The sequence below is a fragment of the Cariama cristata genome, unplaced genomic scaffold (assembly GCF_000690535.1).
Source record: "Cariama cristata isolate BGI_N322 unplaced genomic scaffold, ASM69053v1 scaffold38865, whole genome shotgun sequence".
Classification (NCBI taxonomy): domain Eukaryota; kingdom Metazoa; phylum Chordata; class Aves; order Cariamiformes; family Cariamidae; genus Cariama; species Cariama cristata.
Window position 1 is genome coordinate 7,338 of NW_009616610.1, and position 13,333 is coordinate 20,670.

Genomic DNA, 13,333 nt, shown 5'->3' on the forward strand with positions numbered 1-13,333 from the left:
AACAAAAAACAAACCCTGGCTAGATGATGATGATGATGCAGATGACAACACTAGAATCAGTTTTTAGAGATATACGCACATGTGGAAATTGTCAAAGCAGCTGAGTGGCCTTCTGGAAACCAAAAGAGATAGCTACATTTTCCAAAGAACCCAATACACCAAAAATTTACTTTAATTAAGTGAGCACTTTTAAAAGCATGGCCTTCATTTAGTTGTCTAAATAGAATTTGAGCCCTTCTGAAAAACTGATTCCAGTTATTGATACTGGCCCCTTCAAAATCTGCTTCCTCTGAGAAGGGCTTCGCCCTGGATTTATTGCTGGAGATTAGAGGCTGTCACAAAGTGAAATTAGTTTATTGATATCTTCCTACTCTCTAATGGTCCACACTAGAAGAGTACCATACCTGGTGGTACAACACGAGTCTGTTAACAGGATCCAGACGCAGAATAATGTGATGTCGTGAGCATCAGACATAGGCCACATCGACAGAGGTGCATGAGGAAGCTTCAACAGCAGCATGATTTTTCTAGCAAAATGTCTAGCTCAGGACGAACTCATCTTTCCTATTGCATTAACCCTAAACTGATCCACTTAAATTTAAATATTCAAGAACTTTCTTAAAAATCAGCTCGTAAGAGTCAATGGCCTGCCTCTGGATCCAACATTTTGTGAAATTTTCAGTTCTGAAACTACATTTTCAGCTTTTTCAGACTTGCCAGTCACCAGTGAAGTGAGGATTTCCCCTTTTGGGGTAAATCTGCTAAGAATACCAGATTAAAAATATATGAGGAAAAATTATAGTCAACTATTTGTGTTGATTAATAAAAATGTGGGAAAAATTCCTAACATTGTAATTTTATTAATTGTATATAAATTGATTCAAATCACATATAAAAGCATTGCTAAAACCCCACTTTAAAAGCCTCAAATGAAGCCAATGACAAGACTCAGGCTGGCTTGTGAGGGTTTTGGATTAGTCTGTGGGGGAGATCAGTATCCACTTTTTGATTACGCTGTGCAGGAGCTGAATCACAAAGAAGGTACATTTACTCATCTGGAACACTCTGGGCTTCTGCCCAGAAAGAATTTAACAGATGATATCCACAGGTTAATAGAGATCATAGGATCTATCTAGGCTGAAGCTGTCGATTTATAAGGTGATACGAATGGACACCTCCAACACAGCCCAAGAGCATCGATTCTAGGCTGCTTTTAGATGTACTCACTTTTCAATGAAGTTTTTAATGTGGATGAATATACCAAATGGCTTCTTGATCCTCTTATCTGTCATTTGGGAAAACCAAAGAATGGCAGTAAATAAATCTGGTGGTAGCTGGCCTTTCTGATAGTATTACAGGAATGTGACAAGGGAGGCACAGGCAATTTAAGAGCATTCTTGTTTACCCAGAGAAATCCTTTATCCAGAGGGATGGAGTCAGCCTAGGATGAAAACTAGCAAGGTTTGCTCTGATGGATCACGCAGTGGTGAACTGCTAACGACAGTTTTGATGTACTGAAAGTGTAAAGTGCATTCCGGCAGCTGTGCGCTTTCCTTAGAGAACTTGCATCACACCCTGACCAGGTCTGAACTCTCTCCAGCTTGTAAACACGCCGACAACCTGAGGCAATACATATATGTACATATCTATCGATAAAAGTAAAAAAACCTCAAGGCCAGACACTGTTCTCGCAGAAATCTGTGGCATCTGGCTTAATAGAAAGCGGAAGAATAATGATGAAGAGAATCTTGAAAACTTTGTTTCAAGCTTGATGGGAGAAGAGAAACAGTTTGGCTTGAGCTTGGAGAGCGCCCTGTCTTTTCTGACCTCTCCCTTAGGATGCCTGGCTGGCTTCTTCCTTGAATGCAATTGAGTATCCCTACATCTGCACTGAGGGAAAATGCCAAGAGGCAGGACAAGGTAAAAAAAAGGGTGAGAAGGTCTGCAGCTCCATACTGGGCTTTTATGTTGACATCTGAAAAGTTGTCCCTTGCAGATCTGTTCACTGCAGATTCAAACTCTCACAGAGAATAATTTGCCCCGAAGGCTTCATAATTTAACATTCCCGATGAAGACATTTAACACAGGATTTTTTTAGACAGCGTTTTGATGAATCTATCAGAGGAACAGACTGTTTCACAATATTTGGGTCACAGTAGAACTGTCAGAGAGATTCTCCGGATTTTCTCTGCAGGAAATGAGAAGGTGGAGAGGAGGAAATAGCTTTAAAATGCTCTGTGGTTTTGTACACTGTGAGTTTAATGTATGTGAAAACTAGAACACCTTCATGCCTCTGCGAGAGAATACAGGCCTCCTATCACCTGGAAAATTTGTTAGTGTCAGCCCTCTGAGACCCCAGATTAATACAGGATTGGGTATTTTAATATTACACTTCCAGTAAACTGGTGGGTTCTTAAAGCAATTTAAGGTCTAGGTCTAAAACGGTAATTATTTTGCTAACTTCAGAAAAATCATTCTGAAACATCAGTGGGAACTAGGACTGCAGTTTATGCCTAAAATGTGCTACTAAGTGAAAATAGTATTTTTAAGAATTACAGAGACACTGTTTACTTCTTATGTCACTGAGACATTCTTTCAGGTCAATATCTGTTACTGTGTGTTTACTTCCAACATATTCTAACACATGTAATAAACTTTCACTGGAAAATAATACACTTCAAATGGATCTTGGCTTCTGGCTGGCTATTTTGCTAATAATGAATGCATACATCCAAATTATCTATACATTAAATATTAAATGCAACCGATATGTAGGAAGTTGGAATGGTCTCAACTTGTCCAGAAATGAAAGCAATTCTTTTTCATTAAGGCTAGTAAGGACTCAGTTTGCCTTCTTACTTTTTATTTCTTCTCTTCAGTGCAATGGAGCACTCGCTTCAATATTGGATGTATTGAGTAGACGTGAAAAAAATGTTTGTGCAGTGCATAAATGAACTTTGAACAAATATTAATAGAACTATCTTGGCAACACAAAGGGCAATGATTGGACCCGTGACTTAACACCTGCTCCTGCAGAGGAACACGGATACATCCGTTAGCCATCTGACATTCACCTCTTCATACTCCAGAGGGAGGGATGGGTGTACGCATGACAGCCCAGTAACTGGCATGTGAAATAAAAGGCAGAGCGTGAAGGAAGCTGGAATCTGAATATCGTATCCTTGCAGGAAAAGGATGAGGTTGCTGGTCCAAGGCCAGCTTTCATGCCAGAAAGAGAGCCTCAGCAAGCAGGTGCTGGCACAAAAGAGATGACCGCATTCAGGTCTCTAATATTCTACCTCAGTGTCCCCAGTCAATACATTCCTGTTGATTTGAGAAACATCTGCATCTTGAACTGGCTGTGTCGTGCATTTTCTGGTTGAGGAACAGTCACCAAATCTTGAGAATGGTGGGTAATGCAGACCTAACACTCATTGTCCAGAAGGACAGACTGCCAGGAAGTCTGTGGCAGGATCAGAGGTGTGACATATTCTAGAGTAACAGGAAAATTACAGCATCAACTAGAGAAGCAGAAAAAATTATTAGAGGAAGGACATAAGGTCTGGCTTATTAGCTGGGGAGCTGCTACCTCGCACTGACCTTCAGTCTGTCTAGTTCATGTAGACTTTCTGCATAATCTCTCTAGGAGAGACCAATTCCTGTCTGAAAGTCTTTGCCTACTTTCTTATTATCTTGTGTTTCGGTTATTACAGTCAAAAAAAATGAGAGCTCCAGTTGACCCTTGGTGTCAATGGAGAATGCTGCTGCACAGATTTTTTTCATCATCCTTTTTCTTTTAGCATCCCTCTACTATTTTTTTGCTCCTTCTCTTCCATATGACATTTTTACATTCACTTTTAAGGCCTTTGCTGGCTTATACTCTTCCTCTCTCTTATTCCTTACTGGCTCTGATCAGCCAGTGATGCTGGTCTCCATCATTTACTTATTATCTTTTCAACCATGCACTCTTGATCTCTGCTGTGCTGGTCTTCATATTTTTGTCTGGGCAACACTGCTTCTGCAAAGCCAATTCATTCACATTCCTCCTGCATATTCGCTTTCTAGGTTATGCTAGCACTAAACCAGGTAACAATTAGACTGCTGTGGTACTGATTCTCTGCGTATCATGCTGGCTGATATCATCTCAGGGTGTTCTTGCACTACTTTCTCTGCTTGCAGCTACCATTTCTTTCCTTAGAATAGAATACTTTTTGTGGTAGAGACCATCGGCCTGCTCTGTATTTATGTGGTCAATAACAAAACAAAATTCTGCTTCATGGTTTGGTTTATAGGAGCTATAATAATAAATAGCTAAAGGAGTGGGTTGGATTTAATGGAAAATCTGATGATATATGTGATTGCACACTATCACCAAATACAGAAAGAACTAGGTTGGTTTGCTCATGCTCTGCCAAGGTGAATCCATACAATAATAATCATGTCTTCTCCAGTTACTGGAAAAGACACAGTTATTTGTAACATATATCCTAATTTCTTCTTGCAGAGAAATAGGTTTTCAAAAAGAATCACAATATTGACTGTTATGCAGTTGTGAGAAATGCATACTTAAACATTCATTCCTCTCTGTTTCACTTTCAACTTTAAGAGCAGTAAAGTTATCACACTCAAAATCTATGGAAAAATCAACGTGCATATAATTTAACCCTTTTTATTTTCTCTTCTTATAGTAGTATAGAAAACTTTTCAGTTCAAGTTTGTATCTGTATGGCATATGGCAGCGTACATTCTGCCATCTGCTGAGCCCGGTGAGAAATGCTGCTATGGCCAACGTTGGAATGGATAAAACTGTGCCCATCTAGTCCTCTACTATTTTAAACACGGAAAGGAATGCAATCGAAATAGCAGGCAGATCTAAGGAAGGATTTAAACCAGAGGCAAGGAAGTTCATTACAGCATTGCAGTGTTTTGGGAAGGGAAAAGATGCTTGTGACATTTTGCAGAGAAAAAGAGGAAGAAACAGGCTGTGACAAATGGAAAAATAATCAGATGTAAATACAGAAAATGAAGTCAATTTTTTTCTGTTGATTTAGCAGTGGTACTTTGCCCTTTGGCACTGGGTATTCGATAAATATTTTGAGCAGGACATTCACAGCACTTTCTTTCTGAGAAGAATAGCATGTTCCTAATTGTTTAATGTTGTGGCTAAAATTTGTGTTTTAAATGCAAACAGAGAAACTTTATAAAACAAAAATAAACAAACTATTTAAGATCACAGCAGTAAGAGTTTGACATAACCTAGCTTCTCGTTAGAGCTTCAAATGTCCCTCACTCCCCCTCACAGGCTGTGAGTCAGCAGGGGAGGAGGATACTTAGATTAGAAACACCCAACTGTGGAACAATGATTACACAAATGTTATTCTGGTTGCACTTCAGATGCTCCTGCAGTTAAAATCTGCTAAATTAGGAGAATGGTAATGATCAGAACCTCAGCTGATATCTGCAGAGCTTTGACCTGATGACCTCAAATCGCAGTGCCAAAACAAGTTTTTACACCACCCAAAAATATGATTGGAGTTTGACCCCCTTGCCACACATAAGCACAGTCTAGAATCATTATTTCTCTTTTTCCTGCGGTACTGGCATTGTGAGCACTGTCTCTGCTGCTTTCAGTCATCTGTTAATTGAAAGATGCTTATTGACGACAGGAATCTGATCAAGCAGGCCCCTGAAGCCTGAATTTCAGGCCAGATCATCATCTAGTGCAAACTGGCATGAAGTTGGTATCATTACTGGAGGCATATGGCAATACCAATGTCACTCTAGCACTAACCATTTTGCCTTAAAAAGGTCGTGTTGTAACTCTCAGGAGTCTTTGGTACATAGAAATATACATGCTCGAGTGATAAATAAGAGCTTCTTAGTGACAGTTCTACTATTTGATCCAATATCGTATCCCAGATATCCTCATCCTCTAAAGAGGCTGAGAATACTGTTTTTTCAAAACCATCGGTCCCACCAGGGGATGCTCTGCAGAAACAGCTGGAGAGGAGATGCTTGCAGCAGAGATCGCTATTTGAATTCCTGCATTATGTACAAATGCAACATGTGATGGTTGTTTCATCCTTTATTACAAGCAACACAAGGAACCTTTTATCTTCTGTTTACTAGGATGAGAATAAATACAGAGAGTTAATATGTAACCATCCTTTTGTGGATGCCTTTACTTTTAAGGGAAGAAACACTGGACCGAGGGTCATTCGGGAAGCTTGTGGACTGGCAGCAATGTACTCCCTGGCACTGGTCGTGTGGGTAGTTGCTCTGAGCCACTGTGCTCTTACAGCGAAAGGTAAGCGTCTTCCACTTTGTAAGGGCAATAGCACCCTGAAGTGTGAATGGGGGAAGCTGGAGAAAGGAACAGGATTTTAAAGCCTTTAGACAATTCCGGTCAAGTGTTTTGAATGGGAATTTTCTCTGAAAGCTCTTTCCTCTCCTTTTTTGCCTTTCCTTCCTTCCTCTGTCTCTTCCTACGATGAGATGAGTTGCTGTATACAAAAGTATAAAATGGAGGAAAACAGAAGACATATTGACAGAAGTTGTGGAAACCAGGTTGCCTGCATGCTGGGGGGCATTGCATGTGCCAGAGTCAACCTCGCTCCGTCCCTCTGCTCAGCTCCCTGCTCACCTCACTTGCCTCTCCACTGCAAGGGCTGCCTGCCACGGCTCCTGCCTGGCTTTTCTGCTCCTTTCCCTCACGCCAAAAGCTCTGGGCACTGTTCATGTACTCTCTCCCTCTGTTTGCCATTAATTTCTACAGCGTGAGCTTTGTGTCGCTCTGTTCTCTCCCCACAGTCTCAGCAGGAACCTCTCTCCATGTCCTTTGCAGAAGCGCAGTCTGCACCCTCCGTTCCTCCCTCGCTTCTCCCCTCCTGTTCTCACTCTCTGAGTGATGAGTTGTTCACGCTGTCAACATGTTAACGCTGTTTTGGAATCAGAATTGTCTAATGTAACAGTGTTTGTCCCACTGAACAGAAAAAAAACGGGGAAACCAGAGAAAAAGAAATATAATTTAAAAAAAAAAAAAAAACACAACTTATTTCAGGCTGACCCCACCAAACTAATTTAGATTGAGAGTGAAATGCATTAGTTTGCTTCCAAGTTCCTCTGAGCCTCTTTTCTCCAAGCTAATTTACCATAATTGACTCACTTTGCAGAATACCTTCATAAATCCATTTTGAAGCAGAAGTAAATTTTACTAGAAGTGAGACAAATCTAACTGGGGCCACCGACAGAGGTGCCGAGGAGAAGAGGAAGAACACATTTTTTTCTAGCAAATACTTATAGCAGCCATCAGCAGCCTCAGTAAGTTACATACCCATAGATTACAGAAGGACAGTTTAGCTCAGCGTAGGAACATACTACAGCCGATGATAATACAGAACCCTGTGTCCAGCTGAGAAATAAGAACAACTCCAATTTTCTGCCCAATTTCTTGCAAAGTGTCTCCTTTCCTCCAGTCTGTCCCAGGCCACCAGAAGTGCTATTTGCCACAATTGATGTAAACAAAAGCGTGTATGAAGTGGGTGAGGAAATAGAATATACCTGTAGGCCTGGGTTCGTCCCCAATAACGGCCAAAGGAAGTACACCTGCCTCCCGACTGGCAAGTGGCCTCTCAATACGCTGTTATGCCTACGTAAGTAAAACAAAGTAAATCCTACTCCTAGATTTTATGCCACGCGTTGATCTGAACAGGATATTTATAGTCCAAGTGAGGAAACTGATGCATTTAAACTGATATACTTCTGTTCTCCAATTGTTCTTCCCTTACTTGTTGGAAGACAACTGGGTGTGGGGGAGAAGAGGGGCAGGTAACAGGGGAAGGATCTTCCCATACATGCCCCATGCTTTCCCTTAAGCCTCCACTCCCCGATGGTGATGGAAATTGGACCCAGACAAGGTGAACCTGAATCCGACTCAGCCCAGCAGAGCTTATGCTCTAATAATGTATACTTCTTGATAACACCTGCACTTATTGTATCCCTCATTGTTCAATTTTGTCATTTCATTGCATAGAAGTTATTTTCCTCAGACAATCAAATGGTAAAAATCATTTAATCACAAAAACTTTGAAACGACTATATTTTGATAGAAACATAGAATAGTTAGACTTATGAAGTGTAGTACATGAGAATGGAGAAACGTGAAAGACACCAGGACCTCTTTATGATCAACTTGTTTCCATTACCCTACTGTTCTGCCTCATGAAATAATATTATTCTCTTTTTATCTTTAATTAACAGCAAAGAGATGTCCCAGTCCTGGACCTTTGCAGCATGGAAAAATTGATTTTCTAGACCTCCACTATCAGAGTTCTATAACTTTTTCATGTGAACCAGGGTAAGCATTCCTTTCCTCATGCTGTTAAATAAATAACCTAAATCACAATACTCCATTCTAGTAACACCTGCCGCAGTATTGCAAACCAGGGAACTCAGAAAACTGCAAATAAACCCCCACCTTTACTTCAGAAACTAAAAAATAAAAAAGCATATCTGGTGATCCTCCTGTGTTCAAGTCTTGGATGTAACATCCTGAAGATTTGCTACTCCAAAGCAATGTCTCACAGATATGGAAACCATCAAAACGTCAGAGATTTTATGCAAATATTTGCTCCGGACTGATTTCCCCTGCTTTTTAAATCCTCTCTTTACATCACGAGATGAAATCCTACAGCAGAGAGAAGATAATCTCCATCTAAGTTGTTATGCTGTTAGGTTCCGGAGACTGAAAATTTTGTTTCTATGCCTTTCCAAGCTCAATAAATGAAAACATGAGGTTAATCCTAATTTAGCTTCAGGAGCAAATGCACTTTTACTCAAGGCTACTTACTAGCTTTAGAAACAAGGATGCATTTAAAGAAAAATAGTTATGGTAAATGCAGGGAAATATTTGATAGTAGCATGTAGTTCATTTTACTTGGGTAATTAATGAATAAACAGTGCTTACCTGGGAAGGTCATAGGCGAGACATAGCCTAGAGTTCACTGAAAAGTGTCAACAGCCTCAATTACCTCATTCTTCTGTAAACCAGGAGCAAGATAAGGAATAAATAAATTCAACTATGACACCAAATGTAGCAATAGGACTTGATTTAATTTTGCTAATTATAATTTACTGGTTTTCAGCTGTGTGATATTTAAATGATAGCTACATGATGAACATTTCCTTAAAACTCAGAGTAAGTGCTAATAATATAAGTACAAAGGATGGGAGAGAAGCATTTAGAGTGTATACAGAAATTAAATTGGTCTATCTGGCATTAAAATAAAATAACGCACCTCAGTGACTTCACTTCTTAAGAGTACTGAGTTCTTTGAAATAGTTTGGTCCTAATTGCCTTAATTAGCTAGGAACTCCTCCCAAGAAACCATAACATTTACATTAGCAATCACAGATCAATGTTCACTACTTACATATATCCATAGTATTAATCACTTGTAGAAATTAATATAAAAAAGAGAATACATAGTTGAAACAGCAAAACACGTTGTCTCAAGCCTTTTGTCTGGATACTTGCAATACTCAAAACACTAACAACTTTTCAGATTTGAATCTCACTGACCTCAAAGGAATGAGGTCAGTAAGTGCTAGAACTAGAGAAGGATTTCAGAACTGGACTCTTGTGTCTGTTTATGACAAATGTTAATCTTTCTTGCAAAGAACAACTTGATTCTTCTCCATGTTCATTAAGCCTTCTGATAACCAGGGCTTTTTGTTTTCAGTTACAACCTCGTTGGAACAAGAACAAGCCAATGCATGGCAGATGGAAAGTGGAGTGGAACTTTTCCACAGTGTAAACGTATGTGTTTAAATAATAAAGAACTACCATATCTTTATTCTTATTACAGAAAGAGTCCTTTACATTGCTTAGAACTACATATACTCTTATTCAGATTCATCCTATGGTGCCGTGCAAAAAATGGTTAGGAAAAATCAAGAAGAACCCTGTATGTTTGGTTTTAGATGTGTGGAATCTAGTTTTACAGAAATACAGTTTAAAGGTCTGTACAAAAGGCCAGGATGAGGGATGTTATTTACAGCTGAAGGTAAGGTGCTTATCCACTCAAATTCATTCTCCCCGAGTACAAAAAGAGGATATTGTCATGCCTTTGCAACTGTTGTATATGTTTTTCCTATAACCTGTCCTGTACAAATAGTTTACTGAAAAAGCAATATACTGCATAATCTTGTCTGAAAAATACAGCAAAAATACTCGAAGGCTCCTGAGACTTTTAATCTGAACTGCTTGTTTCGTTAGCTATGCTTTCTTAATGGCGGTGTGGGTTAATTTGGTTATAAGCATGCTGACTCTGTGATTCTAGTAATAATTTGATCTTTAAGCTTTAATTTCGATGTATGCTGTGCTTTTCTAGCGGTGACTTGTGCACCTCCCTCAGTTCCTGAATTTGGAGTCCTTTCTTACCGTCGCTTAAAACCTGGAAATATTTCTAATTTCCTGGACACAATTACTTTTGAATGTGTACCTCCTCTTGCACTTATTGGGAATGAGACAGCTACCTGCATGGCCAACGGGAACTGGAGCAGCATTCCAGAGTGCAAGGGTAAGTAACTTACTTTTATCAACACCTAAAAATATTCCCTAGAATTGTAAGAATTGTATATATAAAACTATATGAACAATCTTAATAGTGGGGTGTTTGTTTTGTTTTGTTTTGTTTTGTTTTGTTTTACAACTGGTATTGCAAACATACAGTAGAATTATTCTGAAAGTCAGATTCGTGACTGTAAGGTGATTGCTAACAAGATTGCACACAACTTGGTATTGATAAAATATTTGCTTTGGGTTTAAAGGTTATATAAACAAAACCTGCTAAATGTAGTTCACAGTGGGGAATCAGAGCCTGGCCTCCAGAGAGCAGCGAACATCTTATTCTACTAAGTGCTAGGATTAATCTAAGGAATAGACAATCTTATCCTTAGCCCTAAGAACTTCACTGGTTTCAGTGAAACTATGCCACATTTAAGGAGTTTTTGGATATAACCACAGATTGCAATAGATTTAAAACATGCGATGCAATGTATTTAAAACAAGTAACATTTATTTATTGTGGTTTTTTAAACTATCTTTCCTCTGGCTATGTTTTCCTGTGCAAAAAGCTGAAATGAGCCACCATGAAAGTTTTACGTATTCTTCAAAGTATATAATGTGTCTTTTAGAACTGCAACATTGATAAAGCTTTGTTTTTGTTTTTGTACCGCAGTTGTCACATGCCCCACTCCAACAGGAATAGAGAATGGATTCATAGAGTTTGCTGTTCGTAGAACATACCACTATAATGAAAGCGTCAGCTTCGGCTGCCAGTCCAGCTACGTGCTGGATGGACCTAAGCATTCCCGATGTGAAAAGAGTGGAAACTGGTCCACAAAGCCAACCTGTAAAGGTATACACACACCAGCTGTTAGAAACCACGTGACAAACTAAATTTTCCTAAAAGACCACTGCTCTGATTGTTAGTGAGCTATTACTCCTATCTGCAAGAGCTGTCTTCAAAAGAAAACCAAAATAGTCATTTTAAGGCCCTGATAATCTAAGGCCACTCCCAACATTGTATGACATGATGTATCTGAATTGACTTCAATAATCAGCCACGTAACTTTATTTTGTCTGAGTATTTCTTCCCCTCTTTCTATTTAATATAATCAGAAATTTTACTGAGGCTGGATTTTCACTGGAAGCTTTTGACCCTATACTTGGGAGTCTGAATTTCTTCAGCATCGTAATACCAGCAGAAGTACTATATATGTGTGGGACACATTGTTTTTCATTCCCAAGTGTCACTTGTACAGATTTCTGATGAGATCTAATCTACTCAGTTTTCAAAATAGCATTCCAATTAACCATACGTTTTGCTTATAACTGGATTGTTTTACAGGACCATGTAAAATACCAGCGAAGAAAGCTGTAGTATTATACAAGGGCGAGAAGAAAAGGGTTCAGAACGACCTTAAGGAAGGCATTCAGCATGGTGAAACTATATCCTTCTTCTGCAAGAATAAAGAAAAATCCTGTGCCTATACTGTAGCTGTTCCATGTGTGGATGGCAACCTTACTCTCCCTGCCTGTTTCAAAGGTACGAGCTAGGCTAATTGCAAAACAGCTTCTGTTGGTGGTATAACAAGTACTTAGTGTGGGGGGCAATGTCACAATTCATGTTCAAGCCCCATTTGACTGGTTAATTCATCTGCCTTGCACTGAAGTTATTGAGTATTTGGGAAGAAATAGCCTGAGAGAAGGAGAGGATGCACAGCAAGACTTTTCCTTTGGATACGTCAGAGCCCTGCTTTAATTCCCGTTCTATTCTTAGAAGGTGTTATTTAGAGGTGGTCCAGCCCAAACAAAAGGCCATACATAAAGTATTCTGGGATTTCATGAATCCTTGGATCAACGTTACGCTGGTTGGTAACACACTGGTCTGACTTTGGACCAAGAGTGTTAAAAAGCAGCTGACAGCTGTAGTGAGGAATTGATGCTGGAGGAACTGGTTCACAGGCAGGCAGGTTTTTAGAACAAACAGGCAGACTAAATACTGAAGTTTGTTAGCAAAAGGAAATGCTTTGCATTTGTTTTATCAATATTTGTTGCACAGAATATTCCTTGTAAGTTTTATTTTTATTTGTAAGTGAAGGAAGAAACATAGCCTATGCATGATGAAAACATCTTTCCTCACATTTGGCTTGGCTTCTGATGGATATAGCTTAGCCTTCATTAAAATAGAAATTAAAATAGTGTATTTCCTCTAGAAGTTTTACTATGATGCAAAGATTGATTGCTCACCTAGCAGGATCCATGAGACGTTGTTTTCAGCTATCACACATTTCAAGAGTTTAACCCGAGTTCTTAACTTGTTTTCAACAGAACGTGGCTTTTTTTCAAGCCTTGTGAAGAAGGACCCATCAGACATGAAACCATGTGAAGATCAAGCATGAATCAGAGAAGTAATACAGTACTAAATTTCTGCCTTACTGAGGCAAAACATGACATGTAAGAGAGGAAAACTTAGGTCCCGTGAGTGTAAATTTCCAGGTGAACTCTGGATTCTCTGCAAACACAGTCTCAGCTGTTTTCCCTACCACCATCCCTGCCAGCCTCTTTCACAAGCCATGGCACATTATTTCAGCCATTAATTTTCATTCTCTTTTCTCTGCCTTCTTCAAAATCCCTGCAATAGTGCTTCTCTTTCCATATTTCCAACATTTATGCAACTATAAGTTACTTTCTCAATAGCAGTCCCTTTACAATAAAGTAATTTTCAGCTAATAGTGTGTTCTTATTTAGTATTACCTAATCATCAAT

General features: G+C 39.2%; 1 protein-coding gene across 1 annotated transcript; it reads left to right on the top strand.

The window, feature by feature from the left end:
- The first annotated feature begins 6,243 nt into the window (after nucleotides 1-6,243).
- LOC104161695 (beta-2-glycoprotein 1-like) lies at nucleotides 6,244-12,966 on the top strand. The gene is made up of 8 exons (XM_009700216.1): nucleotides 6,244-6,307; nucleotides 7,476-7,652; nucleotides 8,260-8,356; nucleotides 9,741-9,817; nucleotides 10,392-10,580; nucleotides 11,241-11,420; nucleotides 11,913-12,110; nucleotides 12,896-12,966. The coding sequence occupies exons 1-8, from the start codon at nucleotides 6,244-6,246 to the stop codon at nucleotides 12,964-12,966; spliced, it is 1,053 nt and encodes a 350-aa protein (XP_009698518.1).
- Nucleotides 12,967-13,333: the final 367 nt, after the last annotated feature.